The 24,858-nt window shown below is 46.6% G+C and overlaps 1 protein-coding gene across 2 annotated transcripts in view; it reads right to left on the bottom strand.

Moving 5' to 3' along the window:
- KIF9 (kinesin family member 9) overlaps positions 1–24,858 on the bottom strand; it is a 567,914-nt gene that overhangs the window by 94,890 nt on the left and 448,166 nt on the right. For both annotated transcript variants that reach the window (XM_085630190.1, XM_085630191.1), the window contains exon 19: positions 13,417–13,532. In XM_085630190.1, coding sequence (XP_085486316.1) covers positions 13,417–13,532 — 116 coding nt within the window. The remainder of the gene's footprint in view (positions 1–13,416; positions 13,533–24,858) is intronic.

Raw genomic sequence — 24,858 nt, 5'->3', positions numbered from 1 at the left:
CACACGGGGGTCCTTCCGATGAGATGTGGGAGGAACCATTTGGAACAAATCGATTTTAACATCATCCGAGCGCCCCAATATGGCGTCATATTGGGATTGCCGTGGCTACAGAAACACAACCCCTCTGTGGATTGGCCAACACATCGCATCGAACTGACGTCACCGTATTGCATCCTGCATTGTGGAATAGGAACGGAATCCCTTGACGCAGATGAGAGCGGGAGTCAGACGGTGGCTACAGCGGCAGAAAAAGATGTGGCTCTCCCCCAGGCTTATCACAGTTTTGAGGATGTATTTGATGAGGTGAAGGCGGAAGTGCTACCACCGCATAGACAGTTTGACTGCCAGATCGACCTGGTGCCAGGGGCCAGCGTTCCCAGCGGCAGGCTGTATGCCCTGACGGAGCCTGAAAACGTGCATCTCCGGGGGTACCTGGATAAACTCCTCAAGCTAGGATTCATCCGCCCGTCCAAGTCTCCGGCCGCCTCGCCACTCTTCTTCATCCCGAAGGCTAATGGGGAGCTGAGAGCCTGTGTGGACTTTAGGGCATTGAATGCGATAACCGTAAAGAATCGGTACCCCTTGCCTCTCATCAGTGTACTCCTGGAACAGGTCAAGAAAGCTCGTATCTACACCAAGTTGGATTTGAAAGGGGCATACCATCTGGTGCGCATGAGGGACGGAGACGAGTGGAAGACCGCCTTTAAGACCAGGTTCGGCCTTTTTGAGTACCTCGTCATGCCGTTCGGTCTGTGCAACGCCCCGGCAGCCTTTCAGTACTTTTTGAATGAGGTATTCAGAGAGGAGTTGGATATCTACGTGGTCGTATATATCGACGACATCCTCATCTATTCGTCCAGTGTGGAGGAGCACGTACACCACGTCAAAGCTGTGCTCCAAAAGCTGAGGGAAAACATGCTGTTTTGTAAACTCAGCAAGTGTGACTTCCACGTCACATCCGTGGAATTCCTCGGAGTGATGCTGAGTCCAGAGGGACAGGAGATGGCAGAACGAAAGATCAAGGCGGTGAAAGAATGGCCGGTGCCCCAAAGCGTGAAGGACGTCCAAAGTTTCATTGGCTTCGCCAACTTTTACAGGCGGTTTATAGATGGATTTTCAGGATTGGTGGCCCCAATCAAACAGCTACTGAGGAAGTCCAAGGAGTTTGTCTGGTCCCCTGAAGCGAACAAAGCCTTTGAGGCCCTGAAAAGCGCCTTTGGTAAGGCACCGGTGTTGGCTCACCCCGATCCGGATCTCCCCTACGTGGTGGAAGCGGACGCATCGGATGTGGCGCTGGGGGCTATCTTGTCCCAACGCAACCACGACACAGGGGTGCTTCATCCCGTTGCGTACATGTCCCGCAAACTCAACGACGCCGAACGCAACTACCATATTGCGGAGAAGGAGCTTCTCGCAATCAAGGACGCCTTCACCGAATGGAGGCATTGGTTGATGGGGGCAAGACATGTGGTATCGGTGTACACGGACCATCGGAACCTACAGTTCATGACGGCCACAAGACACCTTTCTCCCAGACAGCTGCGGTGGATGATCTTCTTTGCGGGGTTCAACTTCCGCATCACATATCGGCCGGGGACGGAAAACCGGAAGGCGGACGCCCTGTCCCGTCAATCTGCAGTTAAGGAACCATTGCCTGCGACCGAGCATTCCATCATTTCCCCGAGGATGGTATTGGGGGTTATCCAACCGGATACTTTCCTGAGGGGAATAAAGAGAGGGATCAGGTCATTCGCATGGCGGAGGTGGCTCCTCAGTCACAGAGAATGGCAGCTGAAGGACGGGATACCCCTGAAGGGCAGGTGCCTATTGATACCCACGCCTAGGCTAAGGAAACAAGCATTCATCTGGTGCCATGACTCTCCATGCGCAGGTCATTTGGGCTTTGAAAAAACGGTGGCTAGCATGGGACGGCATTTCTGGTGGCCAACCATGAGAGTGGATGTCAGGAGGTGGGGACAGGAGTGTCCTACGTGTGCTACCATGAAGGCCGACCATGGCCGAACCCAAGGGCTCTTACATCCACTTCCGACCCCGGATAGACCATGGGATAGCATATCACTGGACTTCGTGGTGGGCCTACCGGTAGACCAGGGGATGACGGCAATACTGGTGGTGGTGGATTACTTGACGAAAATGGGGCACTTCATCCCCTGCAAGAGAGTCCCTACGGCCGGGGAATTGGCGTCACTACTCCTAAAGAATGTGGTACGACTGCATGGATTACCTGGGGTGATCGTGTCGGACCGGGGGTCGCAGTTTACTGCGCAATTCTGGAAGACTTGGTGCACTGCGCTGCATGTTAAGACCGCCCTGTCCACCAGCTACCACCCTCAAACGGACGGCCAAACCGAGCGCCTGAACCAAACGCTCAAACAGTATCTGCGATGTTTTGTGGACCAGGGCAGGGAAGAATGGGTCGACTTGCTATGGGTTGCAGAGATCGCCTATAACAACGCCACTCACAGCTCCACACAGTCATCTCCGTTCTATAGCAACTATGGCCAACATCCCAGGTTCTTGACATTTCTACATCCGTTCAGAGAGGACAGGATTCCCGCCACAGCGGACAGGGTGGCCCACATAAAAGACACGTTGATGCGCTCAAGGGCTGTCCTAATAGAGGCCAAGAGAAGATACAAGGCTGCGGCAGACAGGAAGAGAAGGCCCGGGCCACTGTACCGCACTGGAGACTACGTCTGGATATCCACAAGAAACATGAGGTTTCGAAAGAACAGTGTGTTCCATCCCAAGTACATGGGCCCCTATCGAATTACCAAGTGTATGGGTCCCGTGAACGTGAAGGTGTGCTTGCCCCAGTCAGTGCGGATACACCCTGTCTTTCATGTATCATTGCTCAAACCAGCACCCTCCAAGCCGTCTGGGACACCTAGGCCGGTATGCGTGGAGTCGGAGGTGGAGTATGAAGTGTCGGGCATACGGGCGTCCCAATGGCGCAGGGGGAAGCTGTGGTACCTGGTTGCGTGGAAAGGCTATGGCCCGGAGGAGCAGTCATGGGAACCGGCTGAAGGGGTTCATGCTCCGCGCTTGGTCTCCTTGTTCCATCGGCGTTTTCCTGCCAGCGCTGGACCCGTGGGGAGCCGCTGAGAGGGAGGATGTACTGTCAAGAATTCCTGTCATGCGAGGGGAGGAAAACGGTAACCAGCGAAAACGGACTACATCTCCCAGGATGCTTAGCGGTTGAGAGGTTATGTAAAGAGGAGAGCTGTTACATAACTCAAGGAAAACACGCCCTTATGTAAAACAGGAGAGCTGTTACATAACTCAAGGAAAACACGCCCTTATGTAAACAGGAGAGCTGTTACATAACTCAAGGAAAACACGCCCTTATGTAAACAGGAGAGCTGTTACAATACACAAGGAAAACACGCCCTTATGTAAACAGGAGAGCTGTTACATAACTCAAGGAAAACAACGCCCTATAAAGGGAGGAACCGGGAGGTACAACGCTGTCGGATATTGTGTTTACACCGACGTACCTGCTTAGTGAAGAGCAGTGTTCAGGAGTGGTGCTCCAGTAAGGCAAGAACGGAGGTAGGTCGAGTCGTTACTCCCTGGGCCGTGTCTTGCCCCATCGTCACCTGTGAAGGACCCGGAAGCTCTACCGGATAACCATTGAGCTTCGCTTTTTGACTCGGCTGAGTCAAAGCGCAGTGGCGCTTTTGCTGGTTGGAGTCGTAACTCCCAGCCCGACCAGAGATACAGGAACTGCCAGCTGTAACGCACACCAGGAGGTGTTTGCCGCGTTACAGACTCGGAAGTCCACAGGATCGATCGAGCGGCTGCTCTCGGTTCAGCCTTCTTTGCTTGTGATTGGGGTATCGGTGACGCATCACCAGGAGGTGACTCCGCGTCCCGGTGCAGTCTGAGGAAGAGGTTGAGCGGCTGCTCCCTTCAGGTAGAGACCCCGGCTGGGTGTTTCCCTGACTCCTCGATTCTCCCCAACACTCTTCGTGCCCCTCACAGCCTACCGATTGGCATTGTCGGCCATTTCATTTCTGCCCTCTGTTGGCATACGCCGGGATCGGCGTATATGCAGAGGACGGTTAGGACCATCCGTGCTGTGGGCTGGTAACGTACTTAGCCTGGAGGATTCCAGTGACTATAACCTTTGTTTATTCCTTGTATTATTTTTGCCTTCATTAAAATAACTAAACCTTCACAAGTGGTTGCGTTCTCATTATCGTGTCTGTTAAACGATCCTGAGACGTTCAGGGCGTTACAAAATATCCGACCTTAATAACACTAACTGTCTCCCGGTCGATAACAGACATGGCAACACTTGATGATGTGCTGGCTGCTTTAGCGACCGTGCAAATTGAATTGGCTGCCTCCAGGCAAGAAACAGCCGATGTAAAAGCCAGACTGGATGCTATCCAATTGGACCCGCTCACGCCCAGCACCTCCCTCACGAACCAGACCCCTGCGGTAGTAGTGGAAATGCCGGTAGCCGTCCCCTTGGCAACACCAGAGAGGTACAGTGGGGATCCTAACACAGTGCAGGTATTCCTCACACAAGTGGCGCTACATTTATCATGCAAACCAAGGGCGTTCCCCACGAGTCAGGCTCGTGTGGCTTTCCTTATATCCTATTTGGCTGGAAACGCGGCACAATGGGCCGTACCTCTGGTGAGCAGGGACGACCCCATCTTATGTGATTGGGGTGCTTTTCGCGAGGAATTCCTGAAGGTCTTCGACAGAAGGGCTGACTCGTACACGGCGGACCGTGAAATGCTTGAGTTGAGACAGGGATCCAACGACCTGGTGCAGTATCTCAACGCGTTCCGAAGGCTGGTTGCGGAAACCAAGCGGCCTGTTGCTAAACAGACGGCGCTCTTCCATCACGGGCTGTGCGATGAGCTCAAGGACGCCGTGGCTCATATTGACCCACAACCCAAGACATGTGAGGGCCTTATCAACCTGGTATTACGGCTGGAACATAGGCTAAGTGAAAGAAAGGGGGATCATGGGAGAAAAGGAAAATCCCTTCCATCCTATGTGACAGTGGGAAGTCCTGAAACTTCCACCGCATCCAAGGGAGAACCCATGGACATCGGCGCAATACGAGCGAGCCTCACAGCCACGGAGAAAGAGTCACGCCGTAAACAAGGATTGTGCCTATATTGTGGCAAAAAAGGCCACTACGTACGTGAATGCCCTGCCAAACCGAAGACGTCACGTTATCGGGCCAACCGGTCGGTAACAGCCGTGGTGGACGTACCGGCGGAAAACTAGAGGACTCCCAGACCAAAGAAGGGGCATCTCAGAGTCACTCATCCATCCCTTCACTTTCCAACTCGGTCACTAAGGGACAACGACACCTGTTTCTCACGGTGCACGTGGGAGTGCATGACCAGTGGATACCCGTTGTGGCCATGGTGGATTCAGGGGCCACTGGCATGTTTATGGACCACAACGAGGCATGCAGGCTAGGGCTAGTGCTTCTTCCCAAAGCTGTACCCGAAGACGTCTATGCTGTAGACGGAAGGCGATTGGTGACGGGGCCCATCGGGCAGCACACGGGGGTCCTTCCGATGAGATGTGGGAGGAACCATTTGGAACAAATCGATTTTAACATCATCCGAGCGCCCCAATATGGCGTCATATTGGGATTGCCGTGGCTACAGAAACACAACCCCTCTGTGGATTGGCCAACACATCGCATCGAACTGACGTCACCGTATTGCATCCTGCATTGTGGAATAGGAACGGAATCCCTTGACGCAGATGAGAGCGGGAGTCAGACGGTGGCTACAGCGGCAGAAAAAGATGTGGCTCTCCCCCAGGCTTATCACAGTTTTGAGGATGTATTTGATGAGGTGAAGGCGGAAGTGCTACCACCGCATAGACAGTTTGACTGCCAGATCGACCTGGTGCCAGGGGCCAGCGTTCCCAGCGGCAGGCTGTATGCCCTGACGGAGCCTGAAAACGTGCATCTCCGGGGGTACCTGGATAAACTCCTCAAGCTAGGATTCATCCGCCCGTCCAAGTCTCCGGCCGCCTCGCCACTCTTCTTCATCCCGAAGGCTAATGGGGAGCTGAGAGCCTGTGTGGACTTTAGGGCATTGAATGCGATAACCGTAAAGAATCGGTACCCCTTGCCTCTCATCAGTGTACTCCTGGAACAGGTCAAGAAAGCTCGTATCTACACCAAGTTGGATTTGAAAGGGGCATACCATCTGGTGCGCATGAGGGACGGAGACGAGTGGAAGACCGCCTTTAAGACCAGGTTCGGCCTTTTTGAGTACCTCGTCATGCCGTTCGGTCTGTGCAACGCCCCGGCAGCCTTTCAGTACTTTTTGAATGAGGTATTCAGAGAGGAGTTGGATATCTACGTGGTCGTATATATCGACGACATCCTCATCTATTCGTCCAGTGTGGAGGAGCACGTACACCACGTCAAAGCTGTGCTCCAAAAGCTGAGGGAAAACATGCTGTTTTGTAAACTCAGCAAGTGTGACTTCCACGTCACATCCGTGGAATTCCTCGGAGTGATGCTGAGTCCAGAGGGACAGGAGATGGCAGAACGAAAGATCAAGGCGGTGAAAGAATGGCCGGTGCCCCAAAGCGTGAAGGACGTCCAAAGTTTCATTGGCTTCGCCAACTTTTACAGGCGGTTTATAGATGGATTTTCAGGATTGGTGGCCCCAATCAAACAGCTACTGAGGAAGTCCAAGGAGTTTGTCTGGTCCCCTGAAGCGAACAAAGCCTTTGAGGCCCTGAAAAGCGCCTTTGGTAAGGCACCGGTGTTGGCTCACCCCGATCCGGATCTCCCCTACGTGGTGGAAGCGGACGCATCGGATGTGGCGCTGGGGGCTATCTTGTCCCAACGCAACCACGACACAGGGGTGCTTCATCCCGTTGCGTACATGTCCCGCAAACTCAACGACGCCGAACGCAACTACCATATTGCGGAGAAGGAGCTTCTCGCAATCAAGGACGCCTTCACCGAATGGAGGCATTGGTTGATGGGGGCAAGACATGTGGTATCGGTGTACACGGACCATCGGAACCTACAGTTCATGACGGCCACAAGACACCTTTCTCCCAGACAGCTGCGGTGGATGATCTTCTTTGCGGGGTTCAACTTCCGCATCACATATCGGCCGGGGACGGAAAACCGGAAGGCGGACGCCCTGTCCCGTCAATCTGCAGTTAAGGAACCATTGCCTGCGACCGAGCATTCCATCATTTCCCCGAGGATGGTTTTGGGGGTTATCCAACCGGATACTTTCCTGAGGGGAATAAAGAGAGGGATCAGGTCATTCGCATGGCGGAGGTGGCTCCTCAGTCACAGAGAATGGCAGCTGAAGGACGGGATACCCCTGAAGGGCAGGTGCCTATTGATACCCACGCCTAGGCTAAGGAAACAAGCATTCATCTGGTGCCATGACTCTCCATGCGCAGGTCATTTGGGCTTTGAAAAAACGGTGGCTAGCATGGGACGGCATTTCTGGTGGCCAACCATGAGAGTGGATGTCAGGAGGTGGGGACAGGAGTGTCCTACGTGTGCTACCATGAAGGCCGACCATGGCCGAACCCAAGGGCTCTTACATCCACTTCCGACCCCGGATAGACCATGGGATAGCATATCACTGGACTTCGTGGTGGGCCTACCGGTAGACCAGGGGATGACGGCAATACTGGTGGTGGTGGATTACTTGACGAAAATGGGGCACTTCATCCCCTGCAAGAGAGTCCCTACGGCCGGGGAATTGGCGTCACTACTCCTAAAGAATGTGGTACGACTGCATGGATTACCTGGGGTGATCGTGTCGGACCGGGGGTCGCAGTTTACTGCGCAATTCTGGAAGACTTGGTGCACTGCGCTGCATGTTAAGACCGCCCTGTCCACCAGCTACCACCCTCAAATGGACGGCCAAACCGAGCGCCTGAACCAAACGCTCAAACAGTATCTGCGATGTTTTGTGGACCAGGGCAGGGAAGAATGGGTCGACTTGCTATGGGTTGCAGAGATCGCCTATAACAACGCCACTCACAGCTCCACACAGTCATCTCCGTTCTATAGCAACTATGGCCAACATCCCAGGTTCTTGCCATTTCTACATCCGTTCAGAGAGGACAGGATTCCCGCCACAGCGGACAGGGTGGCCCACATAAAAGACACGTTGATGCGCTCAAGGGCTGTCCTAATAGAGGCCAAGAGAAGATACAAGGCTGCGGCAGACAGGAAGAGAAGGCCCGGGCCACTGTACCGCACTGGAGACTACGTCTGGATATCCACAAGAAACATGAGGTTTCGAAAGAACAGTGTGTTCCATCCCAAGTACATGGGCCCCTATCGAATTACCAAGTGTATGGGTCCCGTGAACGTGAAGGTGTGCTTGCCCCAGTCAGTGCGGATACACCCTGTCTTTCATGTATCATTGCTCAAACCAGCACCCTCCAAGCCGTCTGGGACACCTAGGCCGGTATGCGTGGAGTCGGAGGTGGAGTATGAAGTGTCGGGCATACGGGCGTCCCAATGGCGCAGGGGGAAGCTGTGGTACCTGGTTGCGTGGAAAGGCTATGGCCCGGAGGAGCAGTCATGGGAACCGGCTGAAGGGGTTCATGCTCCGCGTTTGGTCTCCTTGTTCCATCGGCGTTTTCCTGCCAGCGCTGGACCCGTGGGGAGCCGCTGAGAGGGAGGATGTACTGTCAAGAATTCCTGTCATGCGAGGGGAGGAAAACGGTAACCAGCGAAAACGGACTACATCTCCCAGGATGCTTAGCGGTTGAGAGGTTATGTAAACAGGAGAGCTGTTACATAACTCAAGGAAAACACGCCCTTATGTAAAACAGGAGAGCTGTTACATAACTCAAGGAAAACACGCCCTTATGTAAACAGGAGAGCTGTTACATAACTCAAGGAAAACACGCCCTTATGTAAACAGGAGAGCTGTTACAATACACAAGGAAAACACGCCCTTATGTAAACAGGAGAGCTGTTACATAACTCAAGAAAAACAACGCCCTATAAAGGGAGGAACCGGGAGGTACAACGCTGTCGGATATTGTGTTTACACCGACGTACCTGCTTAGTGAAGAGCAGTGTTCAGGAGTGGTGCTCCAGTAAGGCAAGAACGGAGGTAGGTCGAGTCGTTACTCCCTGGGCCGTGTCTTGCCCCATCGTCACCTGTGAAGGACCCGGAAGCTCTACCGGATAACCATTGAGCTTCGCTTTTTGACTCGGCTGAGTCAAAGCGCAGTGGCGCTTTTGCTGGTTGGAGTCGTAACTCCCAGCCCGACCAGAGATACAGGGACTGCCAGCTGTAACGCACACCAGGAGGTGTTTGCCGCGTTACAGACTCGGAAGTCCACAGGATCGATCGAGCGGCTGCTCTCGGTTCAGCCTTCTTTGCTTGTGATTGGGGTATCGGTGACGCATCACCAGGAGGTGACTCCGCGTCCCGGTGCAGTCTGAGGAAGAGGTTGAGCGGCTGCTCCCTTCAGGTAGAGACCCCGGCTGGGTGTTTCCCTGACTCCTCGATTCTCCCCAACACTCTTCGTGCCCCTCACAGCCTACCGATTGGCATTGTCGGCCATTTCATTTCTGCCCTCTGTTGGCATACGCCGGGATCGGCGTATATGCAGAGGACGGTTAGGACCATCCGTGCTGTGGGCTGGTAACGTACTTAGCCTGGAGGATTCCAGTGACTATAACCTTTGTTTATTCCTTGTATTATTTTTGCCTTCATTAAAATAACTAAACCTTCACAAGTGGTTGCGTTCTCATTATCGTGTCTGTTAAACGATCCTGAGACGTTCAGGGCGTTACAATCAAGCCATGCCCAAGTATGACGGCTGCTGTTGGTGCTTTAAAAACTCACCCCTCTTTGAAGTACCTAGGCCAACTGCACTTGGAGTTCAGTCTTCCTGGGCTTGCTCCACTGCCTAAAAGTGGTGGCAGGCTGGACATAGGGCACCCTTTACTATATTGAGCCTCCCATTCCTCTCTCACTGCATTATAGATATCACATCCTGCCATCTGTGTCCAGGGCTTTGTCCGAAGCAGCTCCCCCAGAAAGGGGAGCAGTACCAATAGTCCTTGGATTTGTATACTTGCAGGCCCCAGGGCTCTGGAGTTTCCTCCTGCTCATCTGCCCTTCACAGGGCATGATTACTTGTCTTCTGCTGGTTTAGCCGGTACCACTTCCGGTGGATTTACTTTGCCCTCTCTCACAAACGGGGACTGCCACAACCACCTCTTATCTTGGTTGCCTCAGGGGTAAGATGCAGTAAGTAGCTCCTTGCATGCAGATCATCGTTACACTACTACCTGACAGCCTCAAGCAGAATCTCAGGAGAGATCCTCCATGGTCTTACCGTAGCTGCTTGTTCTGTTGTTCTTCTTCCAGGGGCTAGCCATGCCCGACCAATCCCTTTGGATCAGATTCAGGCTTTAGGCCTCTAGCCTTATTGCTCTGTCTCTGCTTTCATGCCATCCTGTGCCACTGGTGTCTTCACAGGCATCGGGCATATGTTTCTCACCACTCCACTCCACTGCACAGACTGGAAAAAGGGACTAGGCCTTTCACTCCTCATGCTTGCTACTACATTGTCTCCACCCATGAGTGACTGACGAGCCGCTGCTGTTCTTCGCCTCACAGAAGCTTTTGGCAGATGTGTCCTCAGCAACCTGTGTGTTCCCCTCATACCTGCCACTCACCCCTCTGTGCACCACCATCCCGCTCCTGTACCACTTATGCCCCAGCAAGGTGCCACCTTCTACTCCAGGTTTCCTTGTGATGGAAAGGAGTCTCAGGTGTGGCAAGAGACAGTCTGCATAATTCTCTTTCACTGGTCACATGGGTCAGGCTAAGCAAGTAATTTCCCAACCCCCCAAATTTAACTTTTAGAGGCAGCAAACCATCACTAAAATTCAGAGCTGGAATATAGCATTCATGCTGGAAGGCCAACAAATACTAGCTAGCATCACTGTCCATTACCAGGGAGAGTTAATAAATCCAAATAAATTTCAAACATGCAAATATAATAATGAATTTATAATTAAAAGTACAATTTAATACATTGAATAGTTGATCAAGTTCTAAAATATTTTTAAAAATAAGGTGCAGTATTAGGAGTGTGCAGCTGTGTAACACTCATTCACGGCCTCTGTCCATATCTTCAGGGACCAAGGAGTCAAAACACCTCTCTAGTGGCCACTTGTATCAAATAAACATTTTGCTATTACCAAATAGCTATTTTACCCAAATCACTATTTGGTAATTGCAAAATGCTATATATGTAAGGAATTACCAAAGATTTCCAATTACTTAATATTACCTAATAGCGATTCAGTAAATAGCAAATTGCTATCAGGTAATATTACTCCATGCGAATAGTTTTGCATTAGCTAATTTGCGAATACCTAATTGGCAATCACAAATTAGGTAATGCAAAGCCAGGGGTGCCCGGAGGTCTAAGGACCCCCTGAAGCACCCCCAACAAAATAAATGTGCAAATGTAAAGCACACACATGCCCTATGGGCATGTGTGCGCCACACAGCACTTTGAATTTTTTTTAGTTTTGTGCATTTTTCAAAGTTTGCACATGGTTACCAACGACTCAAAGTCAATGGTAAGTGCATTTTCATAAATGCACATTTTTCATTTCGAAAATGCTTCATAGATGAGCTAAGGGAAAAGCAATTTGTGATTTCCTGTTTGTAGTCGCAATTTTTGAGATTACCTAAAATTGCGACTACAAAGCCTTCCATATATCATGAAAAGATACTTTGCATTAGCAAACGGACGATTTTACAGAATCTCACCATTAGCGAATGCAAAAAACTTTCATTCATGTGCCCCTAGGAGTTTTTAAACTGTACAGTGATTGTTGTGAAGGCTGTTATTGGATCTTTTGTGTCTGATAATTTCACTGACACACTTGCTTAACGTTTGAAACAAGCATCAACTAAGTGCTTTGAAAGTGATCCACAAGGAGACAGAACAAATGAAAATATAGTATGTACCGACTAGCGTTTTCCCCCAAAACCGCAGTCATTCGCCCATTGGTTGGTTATTCCACACTTCCACCTTTAACTTTAATGGAGGTGACTCATCTGTAGCCAAGTGTGTATCTAACAGTAACTGTTGGGTAACTCTTCTTACTCTTCTACACTTACCCCAAAGGCAACATACATCCCCCCAAGTTGGTGCATCCTTCAGGAGTGAACCTGCAAAAATAAACTTTTAATCCCAACTAACTGTGATCCCTACATTCATTGTCTTTTATTTGGCCAAGTTAATAACCTGCTTTTTGTTATTGATCAAAAGCCCTTAGACGTTTTCTAATTGCAATTTAGTTTCTTCACCAACAAGAAGGCTTCATCAACAAGTACCACTATTTTTATTCTTAGACCTTTCCATTTTGGGTAAGCCCGTTACCCCGCCCCACAAGTGGTATGCCAGCCTATTGATAGAGAATCTGAAAATCACTAGGTGAAAACATACCCCTGCCTGGCCTCCGTTCAACTTCAAAGGGGTGGTGCAACTGTCCCCCACACTGTAACAAAGTATAGAGCTCATTTGGTAAATACAGCTAAAGTATCCTCTAGAACTGGACCAACTGCCACGCTGAGAAGGGTTTCCCATACAAGGGAAACGTCCATTAGATCTAAATACTGTGTGAGGTCTATAAATGTTGTTATTTAGGAGCCTTACTTGAGATTAACATAATTTGACACAATTAATCCTGATCAGATATAAAACCAGGCATTGCTAAATTGTTCTGAAATTCTTTTTGAAGCTTTGCTTGGCTTCAGATAACATGTCTCCCTTGGTTGGTGACTTTTGGAACTGGCTTAATGACACTTGCCATGCCTCTTCACACATCAGTCTAGGAGGATTTTTGTTTATACCTATCTAGGACCTTTCCAGACTTCTGTCGGGCTTCAGCAAGTGCCTCCTCCTCTAGTGTAAATATCTTGACCAAGGTAGAAGTCTGGGTCAAGTCGAATGGCAGCTCAGTGGATCAATAATATTCCTTCTCAGAGTGATAGATGCCAGCTATGTCATCTATCCAGTTTGATGCTCTTCAAGAAAGAGGCTAACAGTTGAACTTATTGTAACTTGTGCTTGGAAAAGTACTAATTTCTGTGTATTGCTCAAACACAAAAAACAACATGAACTTGGGAAGATTTATATGCATTGATTTAGCATGTTGGGAAAACATTAGAAAAAAAGCCAATGGGCCAAAAATAGAAACGATGCAATTCAAAAAACCTACATAAAAACATAGAAACAGTATTCCATCACCATATGTTTTTGAAAGCAAGCATATGTAGACATTAGTTTTTGGACCAGAACCCAACATGTACTACAAACAGTTGCCTGTGGTGCCATAATTGTAAGTGCATCCTTGTCACTTACCAGAGATACAATTTTGTCTATTGGTAACAGTCCAGGTCTAATGGTGTCTTCTTCCTTCAGGAAATCCTGCACATTTTCTGGGATGAGGAAAGTTTCGTTGTACCAGATGTCAAACTCTTAAAAAGAGAATAAGGACCATAATGTTGTGTTATAACCAGATTTTACACTCAAGAATCTAGATGAGATCCAGCACCAATTATAACAATTGACATAGCTGACACTACATGCTGAATTAGCAGTCAGAATATAATGTTCAGATCTGACTAGCCATTGTCAGCCCAAAACCAAAACTAATAACTAAGGACCTGATTAAGAGTCTGGTGGACTTCCGACCAACAGACTCACGGTGGCGCAGCAGTGGCGGACCACAGTCTGCCGTATTAGGACTTCTAAACTTGTTGCGGTGGTGGACTGTCAGCTGCGCCAGAAAACAGTAGTCCCTGGCGGTGGTGCAGGAACGCCACAACGCAATATGCTGAGCAGGGACAGGTGCAGTTCCGCTCAGCATATTACGAGTTCCTGGACCACCAGCCTTTCATGGCGGAGCCCTGCCTTGAAAAGGCTGGCAGTGCAGGAACAAAGGGGGCCCTGCAGGGGCCCCATGGGCCCCTCGCCATGGGGATACATTCATGGGGGGGGAACAACATGTGGCCCCCGTCTGTACACCCCTGTCTGTACCTCCACAAAGTTGCAGCACGGCATGGACATCCACGTACATGCTGTGCTGGAACTTTTTTGCTGTTCCCATTGTGGTGCCTGTTTTCCAAGCACCGCCATGGAAATAGCAAAGGACCGCCCGCCGTAATACAAGTTACACGTTTTTAACTCGTAATGTGGCCGACAGTGCTTGCACGGCTTTGGTGCAGCGAAGGTGCCATTGCGCCAGTGCCACTGCGCCAAAGTCGTAATCAGACCCTAAGGGCCTGATTTACAAAGGTAAACTTAAACTTTTGTGTAAGTTTACATTTGTTTTGGAATTCACAAACTCCTATTTAATAGTAAATTTACAATTGGGGAGGCTCCGCAGTCGGGCGGATAGCACCACACATAAGATATGGCATGCCTTTCTTTTTATGTGCGGAGTTCTCCCATCCCTGACTGCGGAACTTCCACAGTCGTAAAGTTACTATTAAATCAGAGATTGTGAATTCCAAAGCAAATGTAAACTTACCCAAAAGTGTAAGTTTACCTTTGTAAATCAGTCCCTCAGTGTTCTGTGGCTTTACGATCTTTACAGTAAACCTTTGTCAAGATAGAGCAGGATATGAAAGCCAAAAAGATGAAAAGCGTGCCAAAAATTCAGTCCCACCAGCTGGCATAGATTTTGGGCTGTCCTCAAAAGAGTTTGGGATGAATGGGTGATGTATAGGGACAGGAGCGGGCAGAAAGAATCAGGGTGAATTTGAAAGGACTGTGTAGAGAAAGCAGGCCAAGATGGGAAAAGTGGAATGGGGTAGGACTGCTGGTCAGTAAGGAAGTGTGAGGTGTATAGGAAAGGTGAGGTAAGGAAGAATTGTTGGCATGAAAGAAAAAGTGTTGTGAAGGAACTACATGGCATTGGGACTGAGTGTGGGCAGCACACTATATATAGGATCCAATGGATTTCTTTAGGTTCATCATTTTATTGTTCTTTCATCATTAAGCTGGGTGTGGATCCAAAACATCTCTATTGTCCAGTTACAAGTCTGACAACATACCATTGTTGCAGGTTACTTGCTTAATATGTATTATTATTATTGAACCCAATGCCATTGACTTTGAAAGGATAAAAAGCTGAGTTGATTTGCCGTGATTCACAACTAAGACCTACAGGTCTGTGGGTGGCTTCACAACCTACAGAGCTGCATTAATAGCATTGGTCATTATTTATTCCCTACATGTTGAAAAAAATAAGTTATGTCTCTTCAGTAAGGTTGGTTCTGATGGATACTGGATTCTCCCTGCAGTCTGTTTTTAGAAATATCACAACAATGAGATAGGACACGGGAAGCTTGCACTGATACTGTACAACACTGACTAGGCGTGATCATACCCTAGGACATAAATGGCACCACCACTCCGACCCTCTTAGTTGCCAAAAACTTCCAGAAAAACTTGAGAATTCTGAAAAGAAGTGGGTGGGCAATAAGGAATCTCCAGAGGGAACACATTATTCACCAAAACCAACTTTACTGTGGGCAGCTAATTCTTGCTTCTAATGGAACTATTCGCACTGGAGTCTTAAGATTCCTCAATACCGCACAAAGTGGATAGAAGTTTAAAGGGCTTAGATAACCAAGACGAGAAGCTGCATTAAAATATTCTAAACTACTTATCTTCCAAACAACGCTTCAGCTGTGACATCTGACTCCAGTCAATAATAGTTACAAAAGAACAGATATAAGACCAAATAGTTGAGATGCAAAATCTCCTGCAAAGGCATACCTCTCAAGAATGTAGTTGTACCCGCTTTGTCCCTGATCAAATGTGTAATTATTCCTCCTGGCGGAGCACTGTTGGCTGCCTTGTAGTATTCTCTACTGTAGGACATTGTCCATCAAAATGAGCACTGGCAAAGCCATTAGGTCTGGCTTTAATGTACCAACGAATGCAAGCAGAGGCACTCACAAATGCAGTGTATATGCACAAATGTTATTTATCATATTAATGCCTGTCCTACTGGCTTTGTCAGTGCGGGGAAAATGAACAAAAAATATTGCTTTCTTTGTAGAATATACATAGAAGAAAAGGAACTGAATACGACAAACAGGATAGCTGAGTTTATTTTTTAGATTTAGAATAATCCCTTGGTTAATCTAATGGAAGCGCTCCCATGAAGGTGAAGTAATACATCACTAGCTTATAGCATGCGGTGAGGGGGTACTACTCCACTAGGTGGAGCCAAGGCTAATCTCATGCTTTCATTATTTTAAAGAATTTCTAAAAAATATTCCATCCAGATGCTGAGCTGTCAAGCCAGGCCTAAATGGGCAAGTTTAGCTTATTTAGATTTAGGTTATTATGAAAAAGAATAATCATACACTAAAATTTAGTGTGTTTTTTATTCACTGACATATTACTTTTAGGGAGTCTTTTCAATTATGTGGCAAGAAGTAAACAATCCAGTGAAATGTGTGAAAAGTGGTTTTCAGGGCATTTAACACTATTTTTGCATTAAGACAACAGTACTAAATTCTGTGGTTATTAGTACCAGATTACTATCAGAGCCCAATCAAAAAGCTTGAGCCAGTAGTACACCAATAATTTCGGCAAAAGAGACAGAAAAAATGCTAGCACATTTATCTTTAAATTTGCGGTAATGTCATAACGACTAGTTGTGGTAATGCTATTACCGAATTGGGATATCACAGAAAAACATTTGACATTCTGTAAATGACTCCATAGGTGGAACGGTGCTCATTTCTTCCAAATGGAAATGCAGCACAGATCCACTGTACATAAACTGCAGAAGGTATTCAATCAGAGTCACAAAAGTTCTTCAAATGATGCCCTAAAAATATTTTTCTAACTCTTGAAAGTTGTACGCTTTTCTGTGTTGCTCGGCATCACTAAAGGACATATAATGATGTTCCTGATATCACCAGGTAACTCCTGCTTAGAGTTCTTGATACCAAAGCATTGATAACCATGAGGAAGGTGTGACAGAAATAATAGTTGGACTTGGATGATAACTTTAGAAAAGAGATAGTACCAGGGAATCAGTAATTTAATTCCCAATTATTTCCAGTATATCGCCCTTAGGCTCCCCCTGCTACCAGCAGGCAGAATCTGTGTGAGTGTTAAGGGGTAGTAATATGTTTGTAGGGTTGAGGAGAGGGAAGCAATAAGGGATTGTAAGGGCTTTTAGGATTTAGGAAATGGTAGCGTTAAGGAGGCCTTAGGTATATTTATGGTTCAGGGAACAGTAGCATTAAAGGACAATAGGAGTTTTTTAAGGTTCAGGAAATGGTAGCATTAAAAGGTAGTATGAGTTTTAGCACTTAGAAATTGGTAATGTTAAGGGCTAGTAATAGAGTTTTAATCAAGGAAAGGTAGGGTTAATGGGTAGTTAGGGGGTTTAGGGTTTTGAGATGGGTAGTATAAATAGATAGTAGCAGGTTTGTAGAATTCCTAGAAGGTTAGTGCTAAGGGGGGGTGTGAGGGTTCAGAAAATGGTAGTGTTAATAGGCCGTAAGGGTGTTTAGAAAGTTAGCCAGAAGAAATTGGGTTATTGGATGAAAAATTTGGAAGTCCCACTCAGACAACAACCACAATCCTTGTCAGGGTGAACCCCAAAGTTGCTAAATTAACCTGTGCTTACATCTCTGGTAGCTTGGCACAAAAAAGTCAGGCTTAACTTAGAGGCAAAATATAACATATTTATGAAGCTCACAAACAGTAATAAAGCGAAAACACAACACAAGAAAAATCCCACATAATTTAGAAAAATAGAGTAAGATTTAATAAATAACATGACACCAGATCATTCCTTCCAACCGTGATAGAGCATGGGTCATATACAGAGACCAGGTTAGCCCTGATGAAAAGGTACCTTCTAAATCTTTTGTTCACTTTGGAGGAGGCCACGAGGAGGAAGCTGAACATTGCGGATGGTCATCGCTGTAGCACGAAGAGCAGTTCAGACTTTGCGGCCAGTTGTTGCTGTAGCACGAAGAGTCGGTCGGGTGTTGTGGACTATCATTGCTGTAGCTTTGCGTTGCCTGTCATCGTGGGCTGTCGCTGCTATAGGAGGAAGAGTGGGTTGCACGTTGCTGGTTGCTGCAGGCAGCCTGGCCAAAGAGAAGGTTTCATAGGACCTTCATGTTGGCGGTCTTTGTGAGGGATAGAGTTTAATCGCAAAAGGGCTTCTTCGGGGTCGCGAGGAGCCCAAACTTCAGGATCGCCACCTTTTCCTTAGGAGGAGTACAGTCTGATGGCGGCCAAAGGTCCAGGACCTGGGGAGGCACCTCCTAAGGATCACAGGGGCTCCAACAGGGCTCAGGCAGGTCGAGTGCAGGTCCAGGCAAGTCCTGTTGCAACAGACAGCTGGGCAGTTGCAAGGAGGCCTTAAACGCTTGTTGTGTCCTTGTAGCTCACACAGGCCAGCCATCTGACCCTTGGAATCACTCTGGTTAGCCTGGGATGAAGGCAAGCAAGTCCAATATTTCTTCTCAGACAGCAAGACAGTCCATCAAGGTGCAGGCCAGTCCTTCTTCTGCAACTTCCACAGGTCCAGGAGTGTTCTGAAGAGTGGCATTGGAGAACCAATATTTATACCTGGTGCCAGCCTTTGTGTCACGGAAGTCCCAGTCCTACCCCAACATCTGGTTCGAGAAAGTTGTTTCTTCGCCTGTTCCGGCTCACAACTGTCTGGGGGTGACAAAAGGCTGGGCAGCCCTGGTGTCAGGTTCCTTTGTGTGTGCATGAGGCAAAACCCTTTGAAGTGCAAATGGAGTTGGGTACAGCCCATCCCCAGGCATCCTGCCAACATGGCCCATACTGTCCACACCCAAGCCCCCTTTGTGTTACTGTCTGGAAGCAATGCACAAACCCCAACAGCAGAGCCATTCATAGTCATGTGACAAAAGACATTGAAGGATGGAACAAGTGGTTAGGACAAGCTAATGCCAACTTTCAAATGTGGCATTTTCAGAATTGTGACATAAAATACAACTTTAAATTACAACTCATTTGAGTGTAAACAGCATATCTCTATCTGCTCCCAATACAAAGTTAGCACATATTAAATGTTATAAGGTAGCCCAGTGTTAGTCAATGGGAGAGATAAACCTTGCAACTGGGAAAAGTGGCTTTAGGAGTTTCTTGCTGCCAAGACATGTAAAATGTAAGCCCACATGTCCTACTTTTCAAATACTATGTACCCTGTCCTGCGGCTGGTTAGGGCCCGCCAAGGGGTGGACTAATACGTTTTAAAAAGGAAGGTTTAGGCCTGGTAAAAGGTTTAAAACTGCACTACAGGCTGCAGTGGCTGGCTTAAGACACGTTTTACAGTGCTACTTTACTGGGTGGCACAATTAGTGCTGCTTCCCCCTATTAGCATTTCATTTACAGGCCCTGGGTACATGTATTACCATTTACTCAGGACTTACAAGTAAATTAAATGTACCTATCAGGTATATGCTAACTGTACCATGTTTTAGGGTGAAAGCACATTCACTTTACCACTGATTATCAGGAAAAAAGTGCACAGAGTCGGAATGTCACCAAAAACAGGTTCAGCAACAGAAGGCAAAAATCTGGGGTGTGGGTGAGGGGGTGACCCTGCAAAAAGAGCGAGGTCCACCAGAGGCATTGAGGGGTGGCAAGGGGTTTTTAGTTTTCAGGAAAGGGTAGTAATAAGGGTTAGGAAGGAATTTGTTTTTGCGTTCAGTGAAGGGTAGCATTAAAGAGTAGTTAGGGGTTTTTGGGTTCAGCATTGGGTAGCATTACAGGATAGTAACGGGTTTATAGGGCCAATGAAAGGGTATCGTTGAGGGTTATTAATGTTTTTAAGGTTTAGATAAGTGTAACATTAAGCACAAGGGAGCTTTTTTAAGGTTCAGGAAAAGGAAGCACTAAGGAAGTGTTAAAAGTTTTTCTGTATCGGGGAAGGATAATATTAAAGGGTATTAATATTCTTTATGGTTAAGGGATAGGTATTGTTTAAGGGTAGTACGGGTTTGCAGCATTCAGCTAAAGGTAGCGTTAAAGGTAATAAGGGGTATTCAGGAATCAGTAATGTATAGCATTAAAGAGTAGTAAGGGATGTTTAGGGTTCAAAGATAAGTAGCGTTAAGGGATATTACATTTTTACGGTTCAGGTAAGGGTAGCATTAAGGGGTTTTATGGGGCTTTTAGGGTTCAGGTAGGGTAGCATTAAGAGGCAGCAAGGAGTTTGTACGATTTATGAAAGGGTAGTGTTAAGGGTTAGTAAGGAGTTTTAGAGATCAGAGAAGGGTAGAATTAAGGGCTAGTAAAAGGATTTTAGGGTCCAGAAAAGAGCAGAGTCAAGAGGTAGTTAGCATTTTTATGGTTCAAGATGAGTACCATTTTTAGGCAATAAGGGTTTTTTAGGGTTCAGGGAAGGGTTGCGTTAAGGGGCTTTTGGATGCAGAGATAAGTAGATTTAAGCTGTAGGGTTCAGTCAAGGGTAGTGTTAAGGGATTGGTAGGATTCGGGGAAGGGCAGAGTTAAGGTGTTTGTAAGGTTCATGGAAGGGAATTGTTGAAGGTTTTTAAGGTTTAGGGAAGGGTAGCATTAAGCAGTAGCAAGGGTTGAGAGAAAGGTAGCGTTAAGGGATATCTAAGAGTTTTTCGGGGTCAGGGAACGGTAATATTAAGGGGTAGTAATGGTCTTTATGGTTAAGGGATAGGTATTGGTTAAGGGTAGTATGGGTTTGCAGCATTCATCGAAATGTAGTGTTAAAGGTAGTGAGGGGTTGTCAGGAAACAGTGATGTGTAGCATTAAAGAGTAGTAAGGCATGTTTAGGGTTCAGGGATGAGCAGCGTTAAGGGATAGTAAGTTTTTACGGTTCAGGTAATTGTAGCATTAAGGGATAGTTTGGGTCTTTTAGGGTTCAGGTAAGGGTAGCGCTACAGGTTAGTAAGGAACTTTACGGTTAACGGAAGGGTAGAATTAAGAGCTAGTAAAAGGTTTTTATGGTTTAGGGAAAGGTAGTATTAAGGGGTAGTGAGCGGTGTTAGGGTTCTATATGGGCACGATTACTAAGCAATAATAGGTTTTTAGGGTATAGGAAAGGGTTGAGTTAAGGGGTTTTAGGTTTCAGAGATGGGTAGAGTTAAGGGCTAGTGAAAGGTTTTTAGGGTTCAGTGAAGAGTAGTGTTTTGGGGGTGTTAGGGTTCAGACAAGGGTGCACTTGAGGAGTTTGTAGGGTTAAGGAAGGGTAGCGTTAAGGGGTAGTAAGGGTTTTTAGGGTTCTAGATGGGCATTATTAATAGGCAATAAGAGGTTTTTAGGGTACAGGAAAGAGTTGCGTTAAAGGTTTTTAGGTTTCAAAGATGGGTAGTATTAAGGGGCAGTAGGAGTTTTCAGGGTTCAGGGCATATAGGGTTAAGGGGGAGTAAACGATTATTAGGGTTTTGGAAGAATAGCGTTAAGGGATAGCAAGGGGGTTTTAGAGTTCCGGGATTGGTAGCTTCAATGGGTAATAAGGTTTATTTGTGTTTATGGGTGGTAGCTATAAGGGGTAAAATTGAGGGGTACTAAGGTTTTTTTTATGGTTTAGAGGTGGGTAGCATTATGGGATGGTAAGGTTTTTAGGATTCAGAGAAGAGTAGCGTTAAACAGTACTCAGAGGTTTTAGGGTTCAAGAAGGGTAGAATTAAGGGGTAGTAAGAGTTTTTGGGGTTCAAAGATGGTAGTGTTAGTGGTTGGTAGCATATTCAGAGTTTAAGGATGGGTAGCATTAAGGGGTTTGTAGAGTTCAGTGAAGCTTAGCATTATGGGATTTGTATAGTTCAAGGAAGGGTAGCGGTAAGGGTTTACAAAGGGTTTGTACGATTTAAAGATGGGTAGCATTAAAGGATAATCATTTTTAGGGTTCAGGGAGGGGTAGCGTCAATACACAGCAAGGATCTTTTAGGGTTCAGAGAAGGGCAGTGTTATGCAGTAGTAAGGGTTTTTAGGGCTCATTGAAGAGTAGCTTTAATGAGTAGTAAAGAGTGTTTATTGTTCTGGGAACAACAGCTGTATGTGGTTGTAAGAGATTTGTAGAGTTCAGGGATGGGTTGCATTAAGTGGTAGGAAAGGTTTTGTAGGTCTAGGGAACGGTACCGTTATGAAGTAGCAAGGAGATTGTAGAGTTCAGGCAAGGGTACCTTTAAGGGGAAATAAGGGCTTTTTAGGATTCAGAGAAGGGTAATTTAAAGTTACAGTATATTGATTAAATAAATAATTTCAATGTAATACATAAAAATATTACATTTGTAGTAAATTAAATATAACATTTGAAATTTAGGGGATGATTACGATGCCGGTCGGACGCGCGTTCAACCGGCATCATATCGGAAGCTGGACCACCCGACAAGGAGTCGGAGGACCGGCTTCCCAGATTACTAGGAAGTAGAAAGAAAGAACACCATTCTATCAAGGAATGCCTTGTTATTGTATCCCTAACGTTTATGAAGGAAAGGGAAGAGGTGAGGTGGCCGAGGTGAGCCGAGACCGAGACCAATCCGCTTTGAGTAGCCAAACAGAACTGTATTGCAGTCAGCCTTAACTTTTGACTTTTCCCCAGTCTTGTACGTCCAGATACCTGTAGTTGGCGATTTGATCTTTTATGCACAATTTTTACTTAAAAATTCATAACTCTGGTTCTTCTGATTGGATTTCCTTTATGTCTTGTTTCATTTAATAAATCTTACTCTATTTTTCTAAATTGGTGTGGAATTTTGTTTGTGTTGTGTTTTGACATTATTATTGTTTGTGTGCTGCATAAATACATAGCACACTGCCTCTAAGTTACGCCTGACTGCTTTTGTGCCAAGCTACTAGGGGTTAAACCCAGGTTAATTTAGTGACATTTGTGGTTCACCCTGACAATGATTGTGGCTTGAGAAGGGTTTTCATCCCTCTAAAGTGTAGTATTTGGAATAAATACTTCTATTCCATTCTTCAGGCAGCACCTGTTCTGTAAATTTTTCATTTTGTGCCCTTTTATTCTTATTGTGGTGGAAAACCTGATGGGAATATCATGAATTAGAGTCACATACCTGCAGGACACACTCATCAGAGAGGACCCTCTCACACTCAGAAATACCTTGATCTGCCCCCCGCCATTCTGGATTGTGAGGGAGTATGTTCAGTGGTGATGCTGATGTCTCGTGGCTGAAATATTGATCACCAATGTCTTAGACAAACCCAAAGTCATTCCTGTGTGCCACAAGTCCATTCCTTCTTCCCATGTGAGGTCTTCATTGGTTGCTAAATTCCTTTTTATCAACCAGAGGTTAGTAAAAGAATTTGGCTGGAGATTTGCCAACAAATCGAGCACAAATGTTGTTTGATAGCCGACAAAGCAGCCAAACCTCAGACAATAGAATGTGCAGAATACATGTCTGATTGGATAATATATTTAAAGCTACCATTTTATCTGCCACCATAAGTATCAAAGCTTACGCCTACACTTCCAAGAAATGGCCACTTATATTCTCCACAGAATGTCGAAATGAATATTGACTTCTGGACAAATTACTGACTGCGTTGACTGACCTCAAGACTAACATATTTGTTTAAAAATGAATTTCTGTAGTTCATCAAATTTCTTTGACTATCTGGAGGCCATATTGAAAATGTATTAGTCCCTAGGCACTGGTAGCAAACATTACAAACTAGTCTGTCACTGCATAATTGGTACAAGCTCTATCTCAATTGGTCAATAGTTTGTTTAAATAGGCACCTGGTATAGAAGATGGCTTCTCTCACATATCCACAGTGGGATTTTTAAAAGCATTTGCACAATGTCTCATCAGATCTTTGAGCAGGCTTACTAGTTTCTGAGTTTAGTTTCTTCCTGGGTGCCAAAGACAACATAATTGGCACCTGGTTGGACAATAACAGAGGTACAACAGAAAGCTATCAACCTGTTAAAAAAGCTAGTACAGCAGTCTTTGGGTGCTCCTTCTTCTAAAGAACAGAATCAGCTCTCTATAAGAGCTCTAGTGTTCAGTCCTAGCCATATTTCTGAGTTGTGCATTGCCGGGAGGAACATCACTTCAGATCCACAATGTGGAACAGGCATGGGGGAAGAGGCCAACTACTGTTGCATGACGGAGAGCGTCTCTTCATTAAAAGATTTTGACAGTGACACTATCAAACCGCACCCAGACCTTCTCTCCACCAACACTACTTCCAAGGACTCCTCTAGAAGTCATAAACTGAACAACTCCTGAACCAGCACTAGTACATCCTCCTGGTCCAGAGAAGAAGTCCTTCACTTCCTCTTTTTATTAGAGGGACTTCTATATCTGGAAAACCAAAATTCACTCTGATTCCTAGGCCCTTTGCATTTTTCATTTTTTCAGCGCAGGATAACTCATGGCCTCAAATGGGTGTCACAGCCAATTCAATAAAGGAATTATAGTGTTGCCTACTCTCTGACTCACGTCAGGTGATAATGGAGGCAAAAGTGCCCAAGACATTCATTTTCTCTCAAGAGAGCAGCAGGGCTTTCTTGTCAAATTGAGGGAAGCTTCACATTCTCAGCTGCCTGGTTGAACACCGAAAATCCACAAATGCTGGTCATGAATGTTGGTTGTTGACATGGCCCTATTGCATTTGGTGCACCCTAATAGCCCCAAATGCACGATGAACCACTTAAAAATAAAAAATAAGCAATAAGGAAAAATCACCAATGCCGTTGTAACCATTGGACATGGCTCCCAGTATGTTCTGGAGTGATGACAAATTGAGAAGGAAAAGGGAACTGAGGGGAATGAGCATAG

The sequence above is a fragment of the Triturus cristatus genome, chromosome 10 (assembly GCF_964204655.1).
Source record: "Triturus cristatus chromosome 10, aTriCri1.1, whole genome shotgun sequence".
NCBI classification, from domain to species: domain Eukaryota; kingdom Metazoa; phylum Chordata; class Amphibia; order Caudata; family Salamandridae; genus Triturus; species Triturus cristatus.
The sequence above is the reverse complement of the archived record's forward strand: the minus strand, read 5'-3'. Positions and strand labels throughout refer to the sequence as shown.